The sequence below is a fragment of the Leguminivora glycinivorella genome, chromosome 17 (assembly GCF_023078275.1).
Source record: "Leguminivora glycinivorella isolate SPB_JAAS2020 chromosome 17, LegGlyc_1.1, whole genome shotgun sequence".
NCBI classification, from domain to species: Eukaryota; Metazoa; Arthropoda; class Insecta; order Lepidoptera; family Tortricidae; genus Leguminivora; species Leguminivora glycinivorella.
This window is the reverse complement of record NC_062987.1, coordinates 7,956,867-7,983,951: the sequence shown is the minus strand read 5'-3', so window position 1 is coordinate 7,983,951 and position 27,085 is coordinate 7,956,867. Positions and strand designations below refer to the sequence as shown.

At 33.8% G+C, this 27,085-nt stretch overlaps 1 protein-coding gene and 3 non-coding genes across 4 annotated transcripts; all 4 read right to left on the bottom strand.

Moving 5' to 3' along the window:
• Window positions 1-10,882: 10,882 nt before the first annotated feature.
• On the bottom strand, window positions 10,883-18,937 carry LOC125235525. The gene is made up of 6 exons (XM_048142104.1): window positions 18,015-18,937; window positions 15,647-15,906; window positions 14,429-14,601; window positions 12,740-12,899; window positions 12,408-12,529; window positions 10,883-11,776 (listed from the first exon to the last, which is right to left on the bottom strand). The coding sequence occupies exons 2-6, from the start codon at window positions 15,822-15,824 to the stop codon at window positions 11,450-11,452; spliced, it is 960 nt and encodes a 319-aa protein (XP_047998061.1). The 5' UTR covers window positions 15,825-15,906; window positions 18,015-18,937; the 3' UTR covers window positions 10,883-11,449.
• Window positions 18,938-25,527: 6,590 nt separating this feature from the next.
• Trnam-cau lies at window positions 25,528-25,599 on the bottom strand. The gene has a single exon. It is a non-coding gene; the product is annotated as a tRNA-Met (tRNA).
• Window positions 25,600-25,746: 147 nt separating this feature from the next.
• On the bottom strand, window positions 25,747-25,818 carry Trnam-cau. Its single transcript has one exon. It is a non-coding gene; the product is annotated as a tRNA-Met (tRNA).
• A 170-nt stretch (window positions 25,819-25,988) lies between these two features.
• On the bottom strand, window positions 25,989-26,060 carry Trnam-cau. The gene has a single exon. It is a non-coding gene; the product is annotated as a tRNA-Met (tRNA).
• Between the last annotated feature and the right edge of the window lie 1,025 nt (window positions 26,061-27,085).

Sequence of the window (27,085 nt, the reverse complement as noted above, 5' to 3'; positions counted from 1 at the left end):
TCGACTTATCCATACTAATATTATAAATGGGAAAGTGTGTGTGTCTTTTTGTTTGTCCGTCTTTCACGGCAAACGGAGCGACGAATTGACGTGATATTTTAAGTGGAGATAGTTGAAGGGATAGAGAGTGACATAGGCTACTTTTTGTCTCTTCTTAAAGTGAGCGAAGCCGCGGGCAAAAGCTAGTACATAAAAAACAACCATCAGGCACCCATCCGGTAGGTAGGTAAGTAAGAAAGGAATCCCAAAACGAACTCGCTACTTATGAATCTCATGGTTTTAAACCGCCTTTGGGTTTCTAAAAAGACACGCGATCGATGGTTTGAAACATCCAATACACCGACTAACGTTAATTCTAGAACATAATTTTTGTAGCTGTCATCTCCATTATTGTGCATTAGCCGTTTATTTTATCCTCGGAACACTTGCAAAGTTCATCAGATAATGAGTACATTTGTTGCGTGTGAAACTAGAATTCCATTTTGCCCGAGCCAGCAATGTTCGCGTAAGCATCAAAGGTCCGCACTAAGCCTTGTATTTCGCCAACTTTATCGCTCAATACACCCTTCTCTATCAACTAATTCATTGCCTGCCGTGCCTTTCCTCCCTAGCTCACTAAGAAAACTACAGCGTTATTGTATAATGAATGATTACTCCTCGAATACGGTCGTAGTATTTCCTAGGTCTTAAATTCGAAGTCTATTCGATAAATCAAGCCACGGTTAAAGCATTCTAACGCTTTATTTTGCAGATTCAGCCTCGCGATGCCGTCTTCGCAACCAGGTACTTTCTTAAATGCTCCTTTGTAATAAATCCCTTGGAAAGTTGCGTTGCAATAACACAAATCAGATTAACAAACCCTATTGCCTTTTGTTTAACGCTTGCTATTTCGCTAGTAATTAATGTTGCAAAATGCCTTTAAAAAGATACAGTTGGTGAATGTCTCATTTAGTAGTGTGTTAATTTTATATTGTTAGTTCTGAATGTACACTTTGTGCATGTGTATTAGAGCAAAGTTGGTTACTGTGGTTAGTTTTTTAGAATGGTATTTAAACAACTGAATGATTTTTATAGCAATAGGTATCACACATCAAACAGTTGTCGTGAGTAGTAGAATTTGTGAGGGACTGTAGATCGAAATTATTCAGAATTCAAAAACCACTTTCTATGCTTTATTAATTATTCAATCATGTCTAAAATGTCCTCCTTTCGCAAGAAACTTTAGACTACCTATAGAAAATTATGTTTCTTGTCGTATCAAATTCTTTAGATGGCAAGCCCTTCATAAATAAATACTTTCGTCGTTCATTAATAAAATCGCTTTGTCGATAAAATCAAAACCCACTCTCACCGAGAAAATATTATGTAAACAAACTCCCTTAGGACTTGGAAAATTTATCGTCATCTAATAACCGAATTCCTCAGAAACAAATTACGAAGACACGTTGAGTTACTGAATGGGCGATGGCAACAAATAGGTAGAGTAGTAATTCCAAAGAGTTTTGAATTGAGTCCAATACTATTTTGGTTGTCGAACGCTGATCTTTAGGTTTTGCTTCTTTTGTGTTTCGGAAGATAATGGCGGGCTACTAAGAGTTTGAGATAATAATGTAAAAAGGCCTACTTCCAAAATGTTCACCTTTTAGTTTGGAAACGCCGTGTGTACCTATTTCTTTATAATACACGTGCTGCGGGCTATATACTTGTAGCAGGCTTAAATGACAGTAAGGTGAGTTCTGTGGGTGAACTTACACGCGACATCAAAACAATATTTGAATCATTTATTTCATATTGGAAATATATCAGTTACCTGTTATCGCATTTACTTTCAAGGCTGTAAAAAAATGTGAGACGCACTTATTGCTCTAAAAATAAGATAATGTCTCAAACATATTTATGCGGCCTTCGTTATGTAAGATATTATTGAAGGTGACTGTACCTATTTATCTATTAGAGAGCGCGAAACGTCCGCGTTTATGACAGCTAACTTATACTCGTATGATACCTAGCCAATAAGATACCTCTTTCATATTAGTTTACCCTTCGAATTGGCCTAACTGTACATGATGATGATGTGTTCCTGTTATCCCTCACTAGGGACATAGGGCTCTTAGAAGAATCTTCCACTTTTCACGATCCTGGGCGACTGCTTCCAAATCCTTCACTACTGGCCGCCTCCACGTGGTACAAGGCCGTCCCGACCGTCTATTGCCAGGTGATTGCCAGCAGACCCTGCTTGGGCAGGTCTGCTCTGCGTAACACGTGCCGTGCCCTATCCATCGCCACTTCCGTGCGCGTATTTCCTGGCCTATGGGTTTTTGTCCCGTCATCGTCATCCTGCCACCCTGTACATAGTTCCTGACTGTTCATCCATACTCCATACTTACTAATATTATAAATGCGAAAGTAACTCTGTCTGTCTGTCTGTCTGTCTGTGTGTCTGTCTGTCTGTCTGTCTGTTACGCTTTCCCGCTTAAACCACGCAACCGATTTTGATGAAATTTGGAACAGACAATCTTTAGACCCTGAGACAGAACATAGGCTACTTTTTATTTCGAAAAAAAGGGATGAAGGGGTTGAAAAAGAGGTTGAAAGTTTGTATGGGATTTCTTAATTTTAAATGATAAAACCATGAAACTTTATATTTTAGCACTTGATAAGAAATCATTAAACTTATATTTAAAGTCACATACAGGTCGAACGCGATTAATTAACATTATTTTTACCTTTAAAATAAACATGGTGGGAAATAAACATTAACTAAAAGCGGGTAGATTATATTTATTTGTCTACCCCGAACATTTATATAAATTAATATCGGGTAGTTTTGTGTTGTTTACATCTCCGGTGACATTTTGCTGGGACGTCAGTCTTCCGCGACCACGGCCAGTGCAACCTGGCCGAAACGTTGGGAAAAAAGGTAAAAATAATGTTAATTAATCGCGTTCGACCTGTATGTGACTTTAAATATGTGTACAAAGCGCGAGAACTTAAAGTGTTATATCATTAAACGTCTTGATAAGGGATAGGGATAGGGATAGCGATAGCGATAGCGTTAGCGATAGCGTTAGCGATAGCGTTAGCGATAGCGTTAGCGATAGCGTTAGCGATAGCGTTAGCGATAGCGTTAGCGATAGCGTTAGCGATAGCGTTAGCGATAGCGTTAGCGATAGCGTTAGCGATAGCGTTAGCGATAGCGATACGGATACGGATAATATGGGTATCGTTAGAGGGATACGGATAATCGGTCGGCGGTCTCTTACAATTAATGTGCTCTAAGACGATCGTTGTTTGCTTGCTTGAAGATTACGTTTGCGATAAGTATAAGCAAAATGTAAAAAATTGTAAGGGATAATAGAAAAAAGTACTTTTTACCCACCGATCATAGTGTCGAAATACGGGCTATGTGGGATGTTTATAAAGGTTTCCCCAGCGTATATAGAATTACCTACGCTGTGGTCGATGTGTAATATTTCTACAATCATTGCAAGCAAAAGTATTATGTGCAATCGAAATAATCGCAGATAAATATACCTACAGAGAAACCTACGGTCCCTACGGATCCAAATGAAAATCTTAATGAATACTTTTATTACGCGGGCGAAGCCGCGGGTAAAAGCTAGTAGTTCATATAAAAAAATGTGCAGTAAGTAATTATACCTACACTGTCAATATTCCCGTCTAGTATTTGTTGTTATAATCGCACGAGACAGCGGCAATATGATTTAAATATACATTTGATGCCAGGTCCCCGTTCTGAGTTAGCCTGCTGACTGTATGTAGTCCATATAAAGAAAAATTGAAATGTGCAGTAACTGTACGTACACTGTCAATACTCCCGTCTAGTATTCGTAGTCACAAGCGAGCGGACGGCTTGCATCTCAATAATGAACGCATTGTCCGTCAGTACCGATACCGGTGGAGACTATTTTTGCTCAAACCTGCCCGCGTCTGTCAAGAACATAGGACAACATAGAAACATTCAAACAAAAATTATTACTTAGTTAAAAAGAACATCAATATTTTAGAATGGCAATGTATCTTTATTTTATTACTCATATATTTAAGTTAGCAGCCAGCAGGTACTTACTGCGTTAAAAAATATTAGGACTGCAGTATATATTAGGAGTTTCTTAATAGGATACTACATACGTTAGGATTCTGATTAGAATACTTAGAACGATTTTAGGTATATTCGGTAAGATGTAAGATGTATCAAGTCATTCATCTGGCATGACATCTTTAGCATAGTCTGAGTACCACCATGTACATAAGTTAATTCAGTGAGATAAATAATTATGTGCTATGTATGGTTTACTGACGATTCGCCAAAAAACGTTTCCCAAAGTTTCACATCCCAAACTATTATTCCCAAATTATCATTTCCCAAATAAACGTTTGGCAAAACAACAAATCGCAAATTGACATTTAGCAAAACTTTTTTTGGCAAGTATTTGTTTCCCAAAACATTTACTTGGTCAAATTTCATTTTACCAAATATTATTTAGTCAAAGGTATTGTTAGGCAAAATTTCTATTTCCCAATATATTGTAATTAAATGGCGCACTAGAAATTTGTTTGTTGATTTTATACTTTGTATCCAAGATTTGTGTGAAATAATGTGTATGTCGTACTTTTTTCCCTCCTGCTGCAAATGTCAAGGATGACATTTTCACTTACATGTCCGGATACATTTTATTAAAAAGAAACCTTATGTTTTCAAGACCATTATGTTCTATTAATTTTTAATTACTTTAAAAAGCCATTTCCGGTTTGCTCACTGTCAACCTAACACGCTCCTCCTCGCTTCGCTCGTCGTCGCACCTAAACTGACCCTGTTCACACACGAGTTTTCTGTTACAATACTAATAAAATTATTACATTACATTTATGCCTTGTAATATTTATTGACAAAGGTAGGCCTAAGAAGCGCTGGCTGGACGTCGTGACAGCGGACATGGAAGAGAACAATCTTTCACCTCAGGATGCCGAAGACCGGGCAAAGTGGAGAAGGCTGAGCAGGAAAGCGGACCCTGGCGCTAGGCCGGGAAAACGCTAGGTTGAAGAAGAAGAAGAATATTTATTGACAAACTTGGTTTTGCATGGTGTAATTTTTAGAAACATTTTTTGACAAAAAAATAATCGACAAAATAGTTTTGTCCAGTAATTAATTTGACAAAAATAAAGTTGAGCAAACTTTTCTTGTCCAACTGAAGTCTTGGGAATAAAACTGAAATTTAAGTTAAATTTGGCAAAAAAATCTTCGGTAAATTAAATTAGTCCCGTAGAAATGAAAATGCAAATGCCTAAATATTTTTGAAATTTGCGATGTGAAATTTTGACCAAACATGTTTTTGGGATATAAGTTTTGCCATTAAAAACGTTTGCGAAATAAAGTTTTGTCTAAATAAAATTTGACTAAGTAAAATTGTGCCAAATGATAATTTGACCAAACAAAGCTATGTATATACCTAATAATAATATAATTGGTGAAGGACCTCTCATATCTCCTTACAATTTGTAAATGGTAAATTGCACTCGAATAGATTCATTAGGTAATGAAGTGTCTGAGTTCGGAAGGCCTAGTTGTATAGATGCATTTGGTAGAACCTACGCAACCTTAACAACTTACTCATCCATATATTATCTTGTCTGAAATAAGTTCTTGTACTCTTGATCAAGAGAAAATAAAAAGCAAAAAGAGACATGAATTATCTCGATTAAACCAAGTTAATTTCCTATTATGATTAATTACAAATAGAACGCAAAAACATCTCCACAGCTCCCGAATGCGTCCGCGTACCGTCATGAATGAAGACACATTTGCCAACGACAGCGAATCCAGCGGAGTTATTTGATTTATTCTGAGCCGACTCCATTGAATACTCAGTTTTATTTATTTAGACGATTTGATGTATTCATGTACTGGACGCAAAGAGGCAAATGCAAATGTATTTATAATTAGATTTAACTTGCACAGAAAAAAAAAATTACTTGAAGCAAGTAATATTATTTGAGTCAAGATCTTTTGGGATTTCGATATAAGGAAAATGGAGAATTACTTAGATTAAGATATAAAATGTTTCGCATTATAGTTCTTAGACCAAGAACTACTTTTTTGTATCAACATTTTAAATATCTCTTCCACTAAAAGCTAATAACTGTTGTTTCAAGAGAGAAAGCATTTTGACATAATTATTCCTTTTCTTAATTGAAGATTGAATGTATTTTGTTTATAATAGTATTAAAAATTGGCTCAAAAGCGTTAGTTCTTATTGTAAAATAGCACATATTCTCTTCAAATGATGTAAGGCTCTTTTTTCAGAATGAACATATTTAAAACAAGATATTTTCGTTCTTGGGTCAAACAATTTAGCTTTTAAAAAAAGAGCCTTACATCATTTGAAGAGAATATGTGTTACTTCACAATAATAATATTAAAAATTGACTCAAGAGTGTTAGTTCTTATTGTAAAAAAGCACATATTCTCTTCAAATGATGTAAAGCTCTTTTTTTAAAAGCTAAATTTTTTGACCCAAGAACGAAAAAATCTTGTTCTAAATAGCTGATATAATTTACTCAAGAGCGTTTTGTTCTTGTTGTTAAACGGCCCATATTCTGCCCAAATATGTTAAGTTCTTATTTTTTAATCTAAATGGTTTGACCCAAGAATGAAAATATCTTGATCTAAATAGCTGGTTAATTTACTCAAGAGCGTTTAGTTCTTGTTGTCAAATGGCCCATATTCCGGTCAAATGATGTAAGGCTCTTTTTTTAAAAGCCAAATTGTTTGACCCAAGAACGAAAATATCTTGTTCTAAGTAACCAAGATAATTTACTCAAGAGCATTAATTGTTCTTGCAAAAAGTTCCTTTCTTGTTGTAAAATGGAACGTATTCCAATCAAATGAAGTAAAGCTCTTCTTTTAAGAGTCTTTAATTCTTCTTATAAAAAATGTCATTCTTGTCGTAACATGGAACGTATTCCAATCAAATGAAGTAAAGCTCTTCTTTTAAGAGTGTTTAATTCTTCTTGCAAAAAGTGTCATTCTTGTCGTAAAATGGAACGTATTCCAATCAAATGAAGTAAAGCTCTTCTTTTAAGAGTGTTTAATTCTTCTTATAAAAAGTGTCATTCTTGTTGTAAAATGGAACGTATTCCAATCAAATGAAGTAAAGCTCTTCTTTTAAGAGTGTTTAATTCTTTTTATAATAAGTGTCATTCTTGTCGTAAAAATGGAACATATTCCATTCAAATTAGGTAAATCTCTTCTTCACCACGACTATAAGGTGTGCCGTTCTCGAGAATGTTCTCCGTTTCTTTGAGCGAGAACGTTTCTTATACAAAACGGAGAACATTCTAGAGAACGGCACAACATGAGCCACGACACTTTTTATACCGACGTTTGTGTATTTGGCGCGTTTACAAAATTTACCATTTTATTTTTGTTTTATTCTTATCATTTTAATGTCGTAAATGAAAATATTATGATGTATTTTTTTACCTATTTAACATCTTTAGTATTGTTTACCTTTATAATATGGTCATTTCATCACTATTATAGACTTTGCGGCAGTTATGACTTGATTAAATTACCTATCTAAATAAAACAATAATAAAATGGTAATTTTATAACTAGGATAAATACACAAATTAACACTTTAAAAGGAGAACTTTAAATTTTAATGGAGTGCGTGTCCTTTTACAAGAAGAACCAGAAATACAAACTTAAAAGAAAAGCTTAATGTAAGTATGTTATTAGAATGCGTTCTATTTTACAATTAGAATAAACATGTTTATACAAGAAGAATTATCTTAACCAAAACAAGTGCTAATCAATTCAAGCTTTAACTTTTTACAAAAAGACTTGTGTGTTTCAAGTATGAATGTGTTTCGACAGTAATCTGTATTCCAGTCTAATTTATACAAGCCAAATTAGTTTCAAAACACATTAAATTTATTACCTATTCGGAAATAATGGAATAAAAGTGAAATGTAAGTTTCTCATTTATTTTATGCACCAGTTAAAGAAAGTAATTACAAATTCAGAACTTATCAGTGTCACTATACAGTATTAAGATTGAATTTAGAACGGAATACATTTTGACTTATCAGTGTTATATCACCATATAAATTATACATAATATGTTTGAGCTACATGTCATGGTTCATTATTTTATTTTAAAAGCTTACAATCTTGAATTATATTTAGGTACTTTATTTTCACGAATTGCAATATGTTGAACACCAATTGATATGTAATAAAAATAATGATGATATTATTGTGTTTTTAATAAAATCAATTATACAACTTAGGCCGATAGTCCACTATCATATGTTTAGCATAGAAATATGATCATGCCTCCCTTTTTCTCCAACGTGAAGAAAAAGGATGGCATGTTGCCTATGATCATATTTCTATGGTAAACATATAATAGTGGACTATCGGCCAAAGAGGACGCTACAAAATAATTGAATCAGCACTAAATATAACCTAGTAGATAAAAAGGGATATTCTGACTTGGAATTACGTAATTGTTAGAGTACCTCTACAATATTTGCTAATAGTAAATGATTTAAAGAAAACAATATCTTACTCTATTTGTCTTAATTGAAGATACTCACTTACACGTAAAGATAATGAACATCAATTCAGTTCTGCACCTAACTAGCTAACTACGTACAGAAAATTTAAATAATTCAAATAATTAAAAATGTCCTCTCAACACAATTAATACCTACATTTTTAATGTTAACTTAAACTTTAGTATAATTATTATTTATAAAATGAGACATATAAATTACCACCTACTGAGCGAAGAGGTATTGGCATTTGATCAAAACATTCAATCAACGATATGTATTTGTATTCATTCGTTTTGTTAACTTGATATGCCTTTAAATGGGTACTGTAATTAATTATTTGCAACACAGAACACGCAAGGATGACGGACTTAAAATCTTTATCCCTGATTAATATATCATTAATTAAGAGGAATATTGGATTGTCATCTTTACATTCGTACAAAACAACGGACATATGATCATAAATATATCCGTTATTTTCGAAAGTAACAGTCGTGAAATAATTATCTCCATTTAAATGACACGGAATATTTACGCACTGCTTTAACTTTCCACACTTTGTTTTGTTCTCAAAGCCACCATTAGTTAAAAACCTGCTGCAGTCCTTTAATTGGCACCGTATTGAAATCGAATAGCATAAGTCTGTCCTACTCGCTATAGAACGTGATACTCTTTTTAGTTCTTTGTGTTTAGCTTCAAATTTGAAAGCCGAGTAAAATATAGGCGGTCCTAATTTATTTATCACACCCGGGTAATGTACCAAGAAATGGTATTTTGGTTTCAATGAACTTTTGAATAGCTCTATATACATTTTATGATGTTCTTTTATCAAATGTTTCAAATTAACTAAGTGTTCTGTGGAGATAGTTTGTTCGGTTAGTGTTTCTGTTAACTCTAATAAAAGCAAATAGTAGTTCCACACTTCGTCTCTTTCGTCAACGAAGTCACCGACAAAGTAACGGAAATTTCTTACAAAGCATAACATCTCCGACGCTGAAAACATGATGATACCATTACATAAATGCTGCTTAGTTACAGGTGGGGGATGATTATGCTCGGATCTAGTATATGTGAAGTATTTGGTTCTGGAATTTAATTGGTCCAAGGTAAAAACCTTTTTGTTTATAAATGATTGTATTATTGATGCCATACTATATCTATGAACACCTTCACATAAATCATGCATGACGTCTACACTGGTATTTTCACAAGCATGGAAGCTGTCTAGACTGTTCCATACACAGAGTTCTTTTACGCCAATGTTATTGGCTAAACAATGGTTATAATTAGCTCGTGACCGTATTTTTCTTCACTTTCTGAAATGGCAGTTTGGCATTCTTGTTTATTCATAGTACAAATTCTACAGTAATTACTGGCGGAAAAACTTTCCATGTAACCCATAATTGAATTAAGCCCTAAATTATCTCCTGATAAAGCAATCAAATAGAATTTTACTTTTAGTTTTTCATTATTAGAGAGTATGTCTATACCACAATTTTCCAAAAAATTCAATTCATCAAGTAATGGTTGAAAAACCGCTTTATTGCCAAAATTTACTCTCTGGTTGGAATAAAAAAGTAGAGCCAAGAAAATATTTTCCAGGCGACTAGCAAACTGCGGTGGAATAGTCGCAATGCTACAATAAACAGCGCCAATTTTATGTTTACCGGCATGACTGCCTAATGGATTACCATTTTCGAAATCATCATAGTAAATATATATAGGAATAGAAATATCTGAGCAATGTTCATGTTCAGCTTTTAGCTTCCATAATACCCCATTAACAACGTTTAGCAATACATTTTCTGTGCTACTAAGATATCTTTGATAGTCTAGTATGGTCTGCAGGACTTGTGGTAATTCTAAAAACAGCTTTAAACTATTTCTCAAAGGCACCAAATGAACGTATTCATCCTTTAAAGTCATAATCACTTTAGAATCTACTCGTTTTGGTGCCTTCGAGACACCGATTTTTTCTTAATTGGTTTAACTAACTTACCACTCGCATTAAACAAATTTATTAGTCTATGTTCGGTGTCAATTGCTTGAAAACAGTTTTTAAATATGTCCAAGCACAAACTTAAGTTCTTCATTGGCAATATGTCGTTACTAATGTTATTACTATTAATATTTCCAAGCACTGGAATTTGACTTTCTATGTAAGAAACTGAATCAGTAAGGAAACTTTTAAAAATATCGATTATGTTTTGTATTTGATTTCTTGGCATGTTTAAATTACTGTATAATTTCGATATAAGAAGTATAACAGATAAGTGAAGATCGTTTTTAAATTGCATTGTTACATTTTCACTGTCTTGGCTACAGTTCTCACTATTAGATTTAAGTTTAGTAGAACTGTTTAACTCTATAGGATCATGTGTTATAGTTTTATTGATCGATATATTAGTACACATTGGAGAATTCGGATGCGATGTTTTTTCTATTGGCTTACTATCAAGTCGGCGATTATCAAACAATTTATGAAAAAATGTCAAATGATCTTTTAAAGAATACTTTGTACAATACGTTCTCTGGCAATTTTCAATAGGACATTGATAATTAGTTTTTATTTTATGAATAAGTTCCAAATGTAAAATGTATTTTTAAAAGTACCAAGATCGAGTTTGCACTCGGAACAAAGCATTTTATGAATTTATTTAACTTTTTTCGAATGATAGGCGTAGTTGACGCCACAGAGTATTCTCTACAAGACAAACTTAGAACAAATCACGTCAATTGTAGATGGTGCAAATACCTTACACAATGAAATACTTTTTAAGTGGGTACATAAGACCAAAGAAATTTCTATACCTTAGTATATTTTTACATTTCAAGAACTTTTATAAAAAACGAAGACCAAATTTTACACATCTAAGTTTAAAACGTCAACTATATACGGTGGTACTGTATCATACGCTGTATGGATTTGATACACTTTTTTTTGAATAATTATGTGGAGGTGCTCACACACTTGGGGATACTTGGCGTGGAAAACGTGATAAATCTTAAACAATAAGTCGAACGCCTTTGCAGCTGAATGCACGTGGTATTTGATATCATCAATAACGATGTATATCTGGGCGAAGTTTTGTAGCGGTCCTTGTATGAGCACGAAGGGTTGAACGGTATCCTTCCGGGCTGCAGCCTTAGCTTTCTGGGCTGCGATTACGCTGTCGATATCTCCGGCGTCCTGCATTAAAAACATAATTTAAAAGTAATGCCATAGTTCCCAGGAATATCCCACTGCTCAGCAGAGGCTCCACTACAAAAGTAGAAGATTCCTTTTAAGAGACAGAGACTTAGTCAGATAGAAAATGGAATTTTAATGTACACAAAGTTTTTTGATTTTTCCCTTAATTGTAATTTTCATTCAAAAGTATTTCATTCAAGAAGTAAGAAGTAACGAATTCTAAAAAATGTTAAGTAAAATGTAACTTCATTATGGTGGCTCTTTGGCAACTTTGCATGCCTTACAGTTTACATACGTAATAATGATTATCATAAAAAATGAGTGGGAAAAATTAAATGGAACATATTTACCAAAAATAATTCAATTTAGCATAATTACATATTTTGAAAACTTATCAATTGTGATTGTGGATATATTTTATATACGTATGCTAAAAAATAAATAATGCTAGAAACATTATTTTGCAATAAAACTAAATGAAATATATTGAACTCGCTTGACCCGAAGAGTAAAATAGTAAAACATTAACTGAACAATTACACAACTTTTATAGGTAATAATATAAATGTATATTAATAATAAAATAAAGAGAATAAAACTTAAATTTTGATTGGATGCATACAATACTTACATCTATCTGAACTAATAAGCCCTGGATTGATTCAGTGGTTGAGAACTTGACTTTCCTAGATTTTCGGCCTTTGGGTGGTATTAAAAAACCTAGCAGGTAAATCTGCACCGGAATTTTTTTGTCTGAAATAAAAGAAATATATATGAAAATTACACATATTTTATAAAATGATCAAGTATGAATGCATCTACTAAACTATGACGATGATATACCGATATGGACACTATAAAAACTTATAAACTATACTCGCATTATACGAGTGGAAAACAGTCAAGATTTGGGTACTTACAAGTCTTACAACACATTCTATAGGTAAACAAGTAGGTGCTTACCATCGTCAATGATATTCCCTAATCCTTCAATTAATGCTTTTGCATTATCATTTGTCACGACACTTTCTCTAAGCTTCAAAAGTTTCGAGAAAAATAGTTCCCAGTTTTTAAAGAAGTTAAGCGACTTCTCTTTAAACTGTTTCTCAAAATCCAAAAGTATCTGTAACAATAACAAAACAGTGACAGTATTAATTATTATATCACTATCCCACGCGGAACTGCCGCAAGCATCGTGGGCACCTTTGGGCAAGGAAGGAAGCGGGGTATTTGTATACGTTTTACTTTTTAAGTTAAATTTATGTATAAGTAAGTAGTTTAGGTTCTAGGAATATTATAAAGGTCAAAAGTACTCGAAACCGACGAGCGCGCGTGTATGAGAAACGTAATTGAATGTGTGTGAAGCGAAAGTGCTTTGTCAGGATCGTAGTAAATGGAAATCCGTGATCTCTGCCTACCCCTCTGGAAAACAGGCGTGATTGTATGTATGTATGTATGAATATTACTTAAATTCAATTTTTGTTTTGGATTATTAATTATACAGGGTATATTTTGATAGCGGGTCAGTAAGCCATGAGATCCCGTGGTCCTTTGCGAAAATGGTCTAAGGAGAATTTCCCTCGATTTCGAATTGATGCAAATTGGCATTTACAGATTTTGGAAAAAAAACCATATAGGGTGCGAGAAGAGGGGCATTTTTGACAAACATTTTTTCTGACGCCAATCGATCTAATTCTTATCCAGGATCAAAAGCTTGTAAGGGACTAAAAAAAATCCGGCTAGAAAAGTCACAAATCGCGAAGAACTTTTCCCATACCATTTTTATGAATATAAAAAAAATTACATGCTGATTTTTTGATGCCAATCGATTCTATTCCTATTCAGTATCGATAGTTTCTTAGGGCTCAACTTGCGATAATGTACTTAAGAGCCACAAATTAAAGAAAACTTTTTCTACTTATTCACCATAGTAAAATGTATTGGTTTATGGCTTTTTGGTACATTACCGTAAGTTGACCCGTTAGAAACTATTAATACTATTAAGAATGGAATCGATTGGCATTAAAAAATCACCGTGTAATTTTTTTTAATAATATTTATTATTTATACAAATTGTATGGGAAGAGTTTTTCGCGATTTGTGACTTTTCTAGACGGAAATATTTTTTGGTCCCATACAAGCTTTTGAAAGTTTCTCAAAAATGACCTTTTTCTCGCACCCTGTATGTTTTTTCCAAAATCTGTAAACACTATTTCCATCAATTTGAAATCGAGGGATAGTCTCCTTAGATAGCAATAGCACCACGGGATCTGATAGTTGCCCTCACTGACCCGCTGTCAAAATGCACCCTGTATATTAAGTAATGTATATTTCATCTGAAACAGAGTTACATATGAATACACAGTTATCATTCCAAATGATTTCCCACCTGCTGATCAGTATGGGAAATGTGGGAATTATAAGACACTTTGATTGATGATTTGAAGTGTTCTAAAGGAAATATGGCATTTATCTTGATATTATTTTTTATGTATTTAGTGTAGTAAGTCATACTCGTAGGTTACAGAATTCATTTTAGTATAACATGGCCAGTAATAGAAATCTTATACTAAAATCAATTCTATTTATATAATATGTATATAATTTATTATTAATATAAGGTGGCTAGTTATTTTATTAGGAATGTCTTACCAGAGTATCTGCTTTGCCGTCTTTTAAAATGGCCCAGGTTTCGAGAAAATCATGTACAGTTTCAAATTTTTGTTTGTGTCTTAATTCAAAGGTGTTATTCCACCTTTCACAAACTTGGTCCCATGGCTCATTGTTATGTTTCAGCCAAATAGCGTCGTCATTTGAGGCAGTCTCTGAAATAAAACAAATAAAAAACCGGCCGAAAGCGTATCGGGCCACGCTCAGTGTAGGGTTCCGTAGTTCTGTATTTTTCTCAAAAACTACTGAACCTATCAAGTTCAAAACAATTTTCCTAGAAAGTCTTTATAAAGTTCTACTTTTGTGATCTTTTTCAAATTTTTTTAAACACAATGTTCAAAAGTTAGAGGGGGAGGGGACACAGTTTTTTTTTCCTTTAGGAGCGATTATTTCCGAAAATATTAATATTATCAAAAAACTATTGGAGTACCTAAACCCTTATTCATTTTTAAATACCTATCCTACAATATATCACACGTTGGGGTTCGAATGAAAAAAAAAACCAGTCCCCACTTTACATGCAGGGGGGTACCCTAATAAAACATTTTTTTCACCACACCAAATGGTAAAGGCTTACTTTGCTATTCGAAAACAGATAGCAAAATTGCATTTTATTCACAAGAGTGCAAAGTAATTTCAAACAAATTATAACTTTATGTCTTAAGCTGGCTGGTAGAATTTACCAAATGATGATTTTGAATCATAAATATTGAATAGATTGATGGATTTGATTTAGTTTGATGTTTTATAGTCAGTATTTTGTTCGTGTTGGTGAGGTGAAAAATTTTGTGTTTCACTCGGTGGCAAAGTTTGTTTAACCTTCGTGCCTTGAAACCCTCGCAACGCTCAAGATTCCACTTTTTGAACCACTCGCTACGCTCGCGGTTCAATATTGGAATCTTTCGCTTGCTCGGATATCAATATTGGCACGTGCGGTTAAACAACTTTGCCCCCTTGTAAAACAAATAACTATTTCCACTTTGTCGGCGTGATTGATATACATACATATTGGTACCAAATTTCAGCTTTCTAGTGCTAACGGTCACTGAGATTATCCGCGGACGGATAGTTGACTACGGAACCCTAAAATTGTATCGAAACCATACTTTGTGAAAATCTAAAGGAAGAAAGACAACAGACAGACAAGAGTTAATTTCGCATTTATATTACCTATTAGTACGGAATAAGTATAGATTTTACCTTGATTATTTTCCACAGACTCTACATCTGTATCCGAATCCTTATTAGAGCAAGTGGATTTAATGCTCCTGCGCTTTGCTCCTGATATGTACAGGAGATTTCGAACCTTGTCCACTAATTTGCCTTTAGCGGGCACATATTTTCTTGAAGCAGATTTGCATGTTGGCACAGCTTTCATATAGTAGATATATATACTTTCAGTTGGGAAAAGAGAAACAATTTTTGCAGCTAGCAAATTGAACTCTTCTGGTTTGATGTTGCTGAGAAAAAAAATAATTTGGATAATCTTCATTCATATTTAAGTAGGTATTAATACTAATTATAGAAACCAGACAGAAAACCATCACAACCACCCTTGACGTAAATGCATAATTTTGCTACCCGTGAAAGAATATTTAACTCGAAAGAATATTTAACTTGCACTAGGCGTCAATCCATCTGGATTATGCAAGTACAGTCACCTGTAACCTATAATATGTAATATCTTACGCAACGAAGGCTGCAAAAATATCTGCCACTAGTACCTTATTTGTGATATAATACATCAAATTGCCTTATGAGACATTGTAAGAGCGTATCAGATATTTTTGAGGCCTTCGTTGTGTAAGATATTATCGCAGGTGACTGTACCAAGCCTGAAACTACTGCTGTCTGGTCTCCTACAATCCATGAGCTAAGTACTTGAGCGGCATATATATTATAAGCTTATATTACACTAATCTACATTGGATACTACTACATGATGATTACTGTATATATAATTTCTACAGGTAACTATACTACTATAGCTACTTAACCTACTACTAAGGTATAGGATAAATTACTTGTGGTGTCCTAGAAGTAACAAAATAAAATAAATAACAAAATAAGTATTTAGCTGCTCTGGCTAAGAACTTAACTTATGGCAAATGTAATTCAGGCAAACATTAGATAACCTATGCCTATGACCACATGTAATAAACCCCTTGTCAAAAATATCTATCTGCCTACATAAAAAACTAACACTACATCAGTTCTACAACGGGCAAACATAATTATAAGTGGTTCAATAATTACTTGTTAACAATAAATGTGTAGTGATATTTCACCAAAACATCAACAATGATGTTTCTTTTTGCGAGTTCAATTGTTTGTATTTTTGATAATAATTTAGAACACTATTTCCTTGTGGAGTAGATTGGAGGATAGTCTTCAAATCAAATTCTGGCAGTGAAAGCCTACTAGGTATATTTAAGTAGGAATCCAAATCCAATGTAATGTCTGTTAGAATAACTGACTCGTCTTGATCAATTTGCATCACTTCTGGATAGTTTGCTTTAATAACCATTAAATCTGCATTGAAGGAAGATGCAGTTTCAGTATCAGTAACTGAGTCTAAGTAATCTTGTAGTTTACTTTTTAGTTTTATTCGGTGCCCAATGTGTGGGCAAAGCTCTTTCAAGTAAGTATCATTTGAAACCAAATATTTGAACTGTTCCTTGCTTATATCATTTTCTGTAAAAAAAGTTAACTTAAATAATTGCATATTTGATAGCTATCGAGGACCTCTCCTATGTATATTTAAATGGGAAATGAACGAAACACGCATCAAAAAAGAATAAATATCTTAAGTGTTGTGGTCGAAGAGAGACTGAATCAAAGTCTTCCACTGCGACATGGTGACAAAATCTATTTGAAATTCAAAATACTTGACATAAAATAGTACTATAGAACAGGCTGCTACCCATTTAGTTACCAACAATATGTGATATGTGAGCGGTTTATAGACTACTGATGATGATACTAATTATGTACCTACTAACAATTTGTCCTTAACCTTTAGTTTTATGGAAAGTTGAGCCTCTTGACAACTTTTAAATGATCAACTACACATTAAATTTGTTACACTTCAGAAGACAAATGAACATCTTGATCGACCCCGGAGATGTATGGCAGTTGCATCAAGCACAGTCATGTTATTTTGATTTAAACATTCACGATTTTCACACATTATTTGACCAAAATGGGACTTGATCGAGTATTATAACTTTTTTTATTTACATTGATGTGTCAAAATGCCCATTGTCTCGTTTTGATGAGATAATAAGTTTTTAATAGTTTAGTAACATACAAATATATCAAGCAAATGCATTGAATTACTATTTACTAACGTACATTTTACCTCAATGGATGTAGGTAATTTTGTTTAACCTAACATTTAACAAATATCTTGTACAGATGAGCCTCCAAAGTTTCGACCTAGCATATAATGAACCACTTCTCGCACTAGTGCGTAAAAAAAACACAATCTGTACTGAAAACTATTTTACCGCTCCCTGACCACTACCTTCTGATCTGCCAGCGATATACTAGAAAATTCACAACTTACTTTTGAAGTTCTCGACGACTTCTGACGGCACATCCCAGGATACCAATATGTTTTCTGTATCCTCTTCCATTATTTTAGTAGGTATACTTGCGATCGCGATCACTAAGTTAATTTTCAAATGAAACACTTTCACTGCAATGACAACGACGCAAAAAAGGAGCGAAAAGAAAAAGAACACACGAGCATCACATTCGGCCGTTAGCATTTGGTTTGTTGGATGACAACTTGAAAATGTTGCCAGTACCAGATTTTTATTTTACCCAATAAATACATCAGCCATAACAAGTAAGGCACTTACTTGTCATGTTAATAACCTAGATAATGTAACTACAGACGGTCAAGCAAATCATGAGAGTAAAAAATGGCGGCAAATTTGAATAATGTGCCCATACATTAATATCGTCCCATAGAAAATTTGAATTTTGCTCTCATAATATTTGCTTGACCGTCTATATTACAGTCGGGCAAAAAAAGTAGAAAATAATAGGGGCGCCACTGTCTATGTAAAACGTCTTGCATATTCCAACTATCTTTTGTATGAAAACAGTAAGTGGTGTAAAAAATTAGTTCCATTTCTACTCTTTTTTGCCAAGCTGTAATATGGGAAAGAGTAGAGGCACGAAGTCTCTTTACGTCTTAATGTTATTGCACGGCGCGATACGTCGCACAGTGGATCAACATGCGATGCTTTTTTTGGATAAACTATTTTTAAAAATGCTATTCGACGGCAAATTATGTAAGAAATAAAAGTTGTCATGTAGTGTTTTTCAAAATAATGCGTATTTGAGGCAGGATATAATAAAATCTGTTTTTGTTTTGTATGAAACCAAAAAATAGGTACCTTATTTCAAGAAAACCTTGGGCGATCCCGCCTTCTAACCTTTTGTGCTTTATTTTCCTACTTGTCAAAAGTATAAAATCATGCAAGAGTTACCCCGGCAACAGTCTTAAAAATTCATAATCTTAAAAAAAATTGTATGCAAATTGACAGTTCAAACTAACACTGACAGATCTGTCAATGTCAGTTTGCATACAATTTTTTTTTAAGATTATGAAAATTAAGACTCGTCTGTTGCCGGCCTTACTTCTGGAGGTGGCGTTTTTTTTTTAAGGAAGGCAAAGATCTTTGTGTTTTTGCAAATTTTTAAATGTACTGTACATATACATCAATAGCAATAAAGTGCAGGTACGACAAATGATTGACATTTCTATAAAAAAACGACATTTTTAACCTGTAAGCAAACTCCAAAAATATGTTTAATTTAGAAATATTACTTTTTATGAGTAAACATAACTTCATGATAGATAATCAGTATGTAATAAATAAATATTGGGGACACCTTACACAGATCAACTTAGCCCCAAACTAAGCAAAGCTTGTACTATGGATGCTAAGCGACGATATACATCCTAAAATAGATAAATACATACTTATATACATAGAAAAACATCCATGACTCAGGAACAAATATCTGTGCTCATCACACAAATAAATGCCTTTACCGGGATTCGAACCCAGGACCGTGGCTTAGCAGGCAAGGTCAGTACCGACTGAGCCAGACCGGTCGTGTGTGTGTGATTGCACTTGTATGATTTGAAAGTTGAAACGTGTCTTTCTTGGTAGAGGTACATACCTATACTTAAAATTCAATGCGTTAAGGCTTAACTTTTTTATATCTAAATGTCAATTGTTCGTTGTATGGTTATTTTTCATACTCATGTTTTAAATTATGCGAAAAATACAATAAATTGTAGCAAATCGTGAGAGTAAAAAAACGCGCGAAATTCAATTTTTCCATGGGACGTTAAACCCGCGCCCATACATTTTTCAAATTTGCCACCATTTTTAGGGTTCCGTAGTCAACTAGGAACCCTTATAGTTTCGCCATGTCTGTCTGTCCGTCCGTCCGTCCGTCCGTCCGTCCGTTAGCACTAGAAAGCTGAAATTTGGTACCAATATATGTACCTATATCAGTCACTCCGACAAAGTGAAAAAATAAAAAGTGTAAAGTGGGGACTGATTTTTTTTTCATTCCAACCTCAACGTTATATTGTTGGATAGGTATTTAAAAATGAATAAGGGTTTACTAAAATTATTTTTTGATAATATTAAATTTAATATTATGCTGCCCTCAACGACGTGATCCGCCGGTCTCTTGCGTCAGTCAATGTGCCGGCCCTTTTAGAGCCGACCGGCATATCTAGGACGGACGGTAAGAGACCGGATGGGATGTCGTTGGTTCCGTGGAATATGGGACGGGTGCTGGTTTGGGACGCAACTTGCGTTGACACACTGGCCCCGTCTCATCTCCACCGAACCTCTGTGAGGGCAGCGGCAGCAGCAGAGGCGGCCGAGAAAATAAAAGTAGGAAAATACAGCGGTCTCGGCGCCGAATATATTTTTATTCCATTCGGCGTCGAGACCCTTGGTCCGTGGGGCCCTGGCGCTCTGAGTCTCTTCAAGGACTTATCGAAGAGACTAAGAGACGCCACCGGTGACCGAAGAGCTGGCAGCTTCCTCGCTCAGCGTATTACTTGACAATCCAGCGAGGAAATGCTGCCAGCGTCTTCGGTACTATGCCACAGGGGCCGTTTTTAGATTTACTTTAGTTTAATTTTAGATTTATTTAGTTTAATTTAATTTTAATTTTTATTTTATTATAATATAATTGTCATGTGATGTAAGTTTAATTTAATATTTTTATTATTTATTTTTAATAATTTTTTTTTATTATTTTTTTTAATTTTTCGGAAATCTAACTCTAACTTTTGAACCATATGTTTAAAAAATCTGAAAAAAAATCACAAAAGTAGAACATTATAAAGACTTACTAGGAAAATTGTTTTGGACTTGATAGGTTCAGTAGTTTAGGAGAAAAATACGGAAAACTACGGACCCTACACTGAGCGGGGCCCGATATATACGCTCTTGGCCGGTTTTTTACTCTCACGTTTTGCTTGACTGTCTAAACTAAACTAATAAATAAACATTTTTTCTTCATTTACATCTCGTTTGTCTCCTATCAAATAATAATAATTAGGGGCCCAAACGGTTAGAAGGCGGGATCGCCCAAGGTTTCCTTGAAATAAGATACCTACTTTTTGGTTTCATACAAAACAAAAACAGATTTTATTATATTTTGCCGCAAATACTACTATATTTTACTCTGGCCCAAATACGCATTATTTTGAAAAACGCTAAAGAAATTTTCGAAATTTATAAGTACCTATGCAAAACTAAGTAACAACACGCTAAGTAGCTCTATGCCTTTGTTGTTTTATAAAATGGTTTATTTTTCATGCCTTTTACAATTATTTCAAAAACATATCAAAAGCGTGGTATTGTGTGGAGATTGTTCGCTAAACCATTTTCCAAGATTATCGGGTAAAAAATGAATACAGCAACACTGCTCATAGCAAAAAATGCAATTTCTTGAGACAAGATTTGTAAATTTTGTTGCAAGAACTAGCAAGAAATAATATCTTGGAGCAATAATGCTTTTGTTTTCGAAGGTCTTGATTCAAGATTCAAAAATTTCGACTGTCTTGAGACAAAAACGAATTTTTCCGTAAGATAGGTATTAGGTACCTATACAATACAATTACATGCAATCAGATGCAGTATTTAATCCTAGCTATAGTTTGTACAATGCTTATAAGCCAATATTTAGGTATATAGATTGCGGTACCGGTACCCTCTTCAGTACCAGGACTAAAAATTCCGGTACCTGCGTGGTACCGGGAATTCCCGATACTTCGATTCTTTCCAGTACTAATTCTTTTTCCAGCAAACATTACTAAAACCCGTGACAAACGAATATTGTAATGTTTCGTCAATATTTGGAATTATTTGCTTCTTATCATACAAATGTATAGTCCTTAGTCATATTATATTATAATACATTCTTCATTGTTAATTTAACTGAATCTTGAGTGAAACTAGTAATATCTTCTACCGAGAAATATAATTATTAGGTACTTACTTTTAGGATTTCTAATTCTTGATTGTTAATGTAACTGAATCTTGAATGAAACTAGTAATATCTTTCACCGAGAAATATATATTACTTGCTTTTAGATTGTCTTAATTTTTGATTGTTAATTTAAGTGAATCTTGAATAAAACTAGTAATATCTTCTACCGAGAAATATATTACTTGCTATTAGAATGTCTAAATTATTGGTTGTTAATTTAACTGAATCTTGAATGAAACTAGTAATATCTTCTACCGAGAAATATATTAGTTGCTGTTAGATTGTCATAATTCTTGATTGTCAATTTAACTGAATCTTGAATGAAACTAGTAATATCTTCTACCGAGAAACATATTACTTGCTTTTAGAATGTCTAAATTCTTGTTTGTTAATTTAATTGAATCTTGAATGAAACTAGTAATATCTTTTACCGAGAAATATATTACTTGCTTTTAGATTGTCTTAATTCTTGGTTGTTAATTTAACTGAATCTTGAATGAAACTAGTAATATCTTCTCCCGAGAAATATATTACTTGCTTTTAGATTGTCTTAATTCTTGATTGTTAATTTAACCGAATCTTGAATGAAACTAGTAATATCTTTTATCGAGAAATATATTATTTGCTTTAAGATTGTTTTAATTCTTGATTGTAAATTTAACTGGATCTTGAATGAAACAAGTAATATCTTTTACCACGAAATATATTACTTGCTTTTAGATTGTTTCAATTCTTGATTGTTAATTTAGCTGAATCTTGAATGAAACTAGTAATATCTTCTACCGAGAATTATATTACTTGCTTTTAGATTGTTCTAATTCTTGATTATAAATTTAACTATTGGCTATATTGATATACTACGTATTGTTTTTATCAAACAATGAACTTAGATATGTATATACGAGTAGGGTAAACTCGCTTCATTCGGTCACACGTCTAATTCGGTGAAACAACCAAAAATCGTCTTTCGGAGTAGTGCTTCAAAGCTTGTATCACCGAATTAGGCGTGTCACCGAATGAGGCGAGTTTACCCTATGTAATTATGCCTATGTTTACCTTCATGGTGTGTATTCCTTGTTTTGTTCTACGATTTACAATCGTGAATAATTTCATTTATCTTAATTCCGATTACAATTTTTAAAAGAACAAACATTGCATGCATCCGGGGAACGTATTGTGTTAAAAATGAGTAAAAAGCTAACTTTACCCAGAATTCTGGTTATACCGGGTTCTGGAAAAGAAGTTAGATTCGTTTTTAGCTAATACACGAAACGGCAGTTGCCAGATCTATTGTCGTCATCGAAGCTTTGTCGTTCGGACGACGTCGCGTCGGCAATCTTGCAATTTGCGAAATATTTGGAATAGCCCAGTCGGCCACCAACGGCGGAGACATGGCTCTGAGTTACCATCGCTATTATACTACAACCTAGCCGATACTATAGACCGACTAGTATAACATTACCTGTAGTACAAAGTGCTTTGTATCGATCAAAAGTACAGGCCTTGGTTGGTTTATTTGAGAGAAATTGATGTAAGCATGGATAATATCAGTACTGTTTCCCGAACTCGATAAGTCTTCAAACCAAAACGTCGAAAGAAAATATGACGATCATACAACGTTACTGCTTTCTGAAATGGTTTTGACGTGTTTCTAATTTCCTCGGACACACAAAGAACGTTTTTCTGTTTTAGAATTTTTTGGACTTCTTTTTAGAATTCTGAGTTTGTGTGGTCATTTGGGAATTAAAACGTTTCAGATGAACTGCATTCGAGTTATCTGCAAATTTAGACATTGGAATGATAATACGCATAGCCGAAATTTGGGGTTTTTAATTAATGAGGAATTCTTTTGTTTAAAAAAGATTAGTTCAAGCGAGATGTCTGTACAGAAAGTAAGTTACACACTGCGCACAGAAGACGTTACAGGCCCATTTACATGGTGCAGGAACCCACATGTCATTTTAGATACGTCGCTAGTAAAAAATACACAATTATTATATCTATTAAAAAATTGTACCTACACTGAGAGAAATTTGTATTGTCAATTTAACAAGTTCGACTTGTTGCGGTTTATCCGTTTGAATCAGCCAAACGTATGTTTAAAACAATATGTGTCAGGTTGTTTTTATAAAATCGACTTGTTGATACAAATATATTGCCGATTCAAATGACAAGTAGCTTGTTGTTTGAACCAAAGAGCACGTAGGCGCTATTTTAACCAAAAACTTGTTGAACGAACATGAAAACTGGTTGTATTTTTTCTCAGTGTAATGGTAATAGTAAGGTAAATTAAAAAAACAGAACATTAGGTATGTAAAACAAAGTCTTACGATGGAACCATGAGTCTTAGTTATTTGTAAAAAAACCTTGCCAGGTATATAACTGGTTTTTGCACTGAGCTACCAGGCACAAATTACTGTACTTTTAAAACGATTAATATGTAACTTGTAAGCAAACGATTAAATTAAACATACACCTGTTCTAGTTCGCTGCGACAGTGTGTCCTGGGTGGTCGCGACACCAAAGATTTAAAAAATAAGGATAATGTAACAATTCATGAGAAAAAATAAAACAATCTGATGCAAATCCAATCCGTAATGGGCTAGCGTTTTGGAACTATAGCCCGAGCCCTCTCACGCATAAGAGGAGGCCTTTGCCGAGCAGTAGGACGTATAAATGCTCACTTATTTATTTATTAAACAGTTCTTATAATTTTCACGCAAAGTTCCCTTCTTTAAACACATTTGGGTACCATATTTGGTGCCCGTATGCCGTAGGTATCCTTACGAAGTAATATACTATCGATGTGCGACACACTTTTCTATAATGACTGGCCACTGATGTAATGTGGCTAGTGACGAGTTCAAAGGAATACTCGTATTTTCGTTTGACATACTGAACGGGTAAAAATTTTGGCAACGAAGACCATTAAAATATTACATATTTTAAAATGTATTTTGATCGTGTTTAGGAGAATATATAGGACATGAATTATTAACGGGAACTTATTACTTTCGGGAAAAGCAACGTGTAGTCACTCATGTCAAATGATAACTAAAATAATTACTAGTTGAGAAAATATGATCAAAATAAATGTTTTCTTATCTATGAAACATTACCAAGAAAATAATAGCCGGGCGGCACATCACTAGCGGCGGCTCTACACAGAGGGCAAAAACATACTTGGAATTGTACAAAACTCCAACAAATACAATTGCAATTTATATTTCTCTGAATTGGGTTACGACTGTTTACGTAGGGAGCCTCATAATCGTAAAATTATTTTAGTGATCCCAAAATGCAGGTAAAAGTACCCTGATTACGTCATTGGGTTGCCTTTTTTCTTCATTGCTCTATAAACTTATTCTACATAGGTACATTATATTAAAATGGTGGTGTGAGAAGATATTTTATTTTAGCCTACGTAAACATTCATGTCTTCAATGTTTGTTAGCTTTCAAACTAGTCATTTAATTAAAATTATTAAATATAACAAACAAAAAAATAAAATAAAATAAAAAAAGAAACAAAAATAATTCTAGCAGAGCGTGGTTTCGATCCACGGACCTCTGGGTTATGGGCCCAGCACGCTTCCACTGCGCCACTCTGCTTATATTTACTATTAACAGCCCTGCACCATGGAGTACTCAATATTTTTGTTTACTTAAAAGATTACGTCTTCAAAAATTTCAAACTAATTAAACTAGTTAACGAACAAAAATTATAAAAAAAATAAACAAAAAAATACAAAAATATTTTAGCAGAGCGTGGTTTCGATCCACGGACCTCTGGGTTATGGGCCCAGCACGCTTCCACTGCGCCACTCTGCTCATATCGTAACAGGCCGAAAATAACTATTTACAGCCCTGGAGTACTTAATATTTTTGCCTACTTATAAATTATGTCTTCAAGGAATTCTCCAACTAGTTACATCGGTTAACAAACAAAAAGTGTAAAAAAAAAAAACAAAAAAAATATTTAAAAAAATACAAAAAGTTTTTAGCAGAGCGTGGTTTCGATCCACGGACCTCTGGGTTATGGGCCCAGCACGCTTCCACTGCGCCACTCTGCTCATATCGTAGTGTGACGAAAATACTAGTTAGATTACGCGGCACCCTATTTTCAGTGAATTTTAAGTACTTGTTGAATGTTGTTGTGTGTGCGTGTGTGTTGGTATTTAGGTATTTAATATTTTTTTCTCAAACATGCAATGAAATATTGTCTTTACGTTCCTTAAAATGGGCTAGGAAGTATCGCTTTTTTAACTCGAGAGGACTGTAAATTTTTTATAATATTTTTTAGGCCTAGGCCTCAAAGTAACTATTCACGAAAATTTCGACAACAGTTTTTATTTCATTGTATGTTTGAAAAACATATTTACATGCCTCGGCGTGAAAACGGATTCCCGGCCTGATTCCCTATAAAGTCCTCGCTTTGCACGCTCGCTCGGCCGTATATATACCCACTTGGCCGGAAATCCTCATTTTCCCGGCCTCTGATGTAATGTACTATTTTTACTAATATTATTTTACTTGTCATGTCTATTCACGAAAATATTAGAAAAAGTACATATTAACTACCTACTCACAAAAAAGCATATTCAAAAATGCTACTAGATAAATATTATGACTTTGAATAAATTAAAAAAAAAATACCTTACCTATGTAATGTAAACTATTTTTTATAACGTAGGTACCCTAGGTATTGACTGACTGTCATTTAAAAATTATTTAATATTTGAATGAAAAGAAAAGAGAAAATATAGACTGTATTTAACTCAGCCGATTAAATCCCACGTTTATAAAAAATAAGTGTAAACAACTTAATAAGGTAGGTTTTGTTTCTCAAAAGAGGCTGGCAAGCCTCAAAGCAAAACAGGAAAATCGGCGAATTTCAAAAAGGGGAAATAATTAAGTGTCTTCAATCTCTTCACGGGTTTCCGTAAATATTATGCGGACTACATTCAGGTCGATTTTGATTGAATTTTAATTCGTTACGAAATTGATTTGATGTCAGGTTAACCGTTTACCCAATTATTTTTATATGAACCAGACCGTACTGGATTAAAAAAAATGTTGACACTAAAATAGTATATTA

Bases quoted from the DNA above. Each gene is read 5' to 3' on its own strand.
- LOC125235525 (XM_048142104.1), bottom strand. From the start codon at position 15,824: ATGAAAGCTGTGCCAACATGCAAATCTGCTTCAAGAAAATATGTGCCC. The intron at 14,602-15,646 runs GTAAAATCTATA...GTTTTATTTCAG, and splicing joins GTCTGTGGAAAATAATCAAG to AGACTGCCTCAAATGACGAC. The intron at 12,900-14,428 runs GTAAGACATTCC...TTATTGTTACAG, and splicing joins ACGGCAAAGCAGATACTCTG to ATACTTTTGGATTTTGAGAA.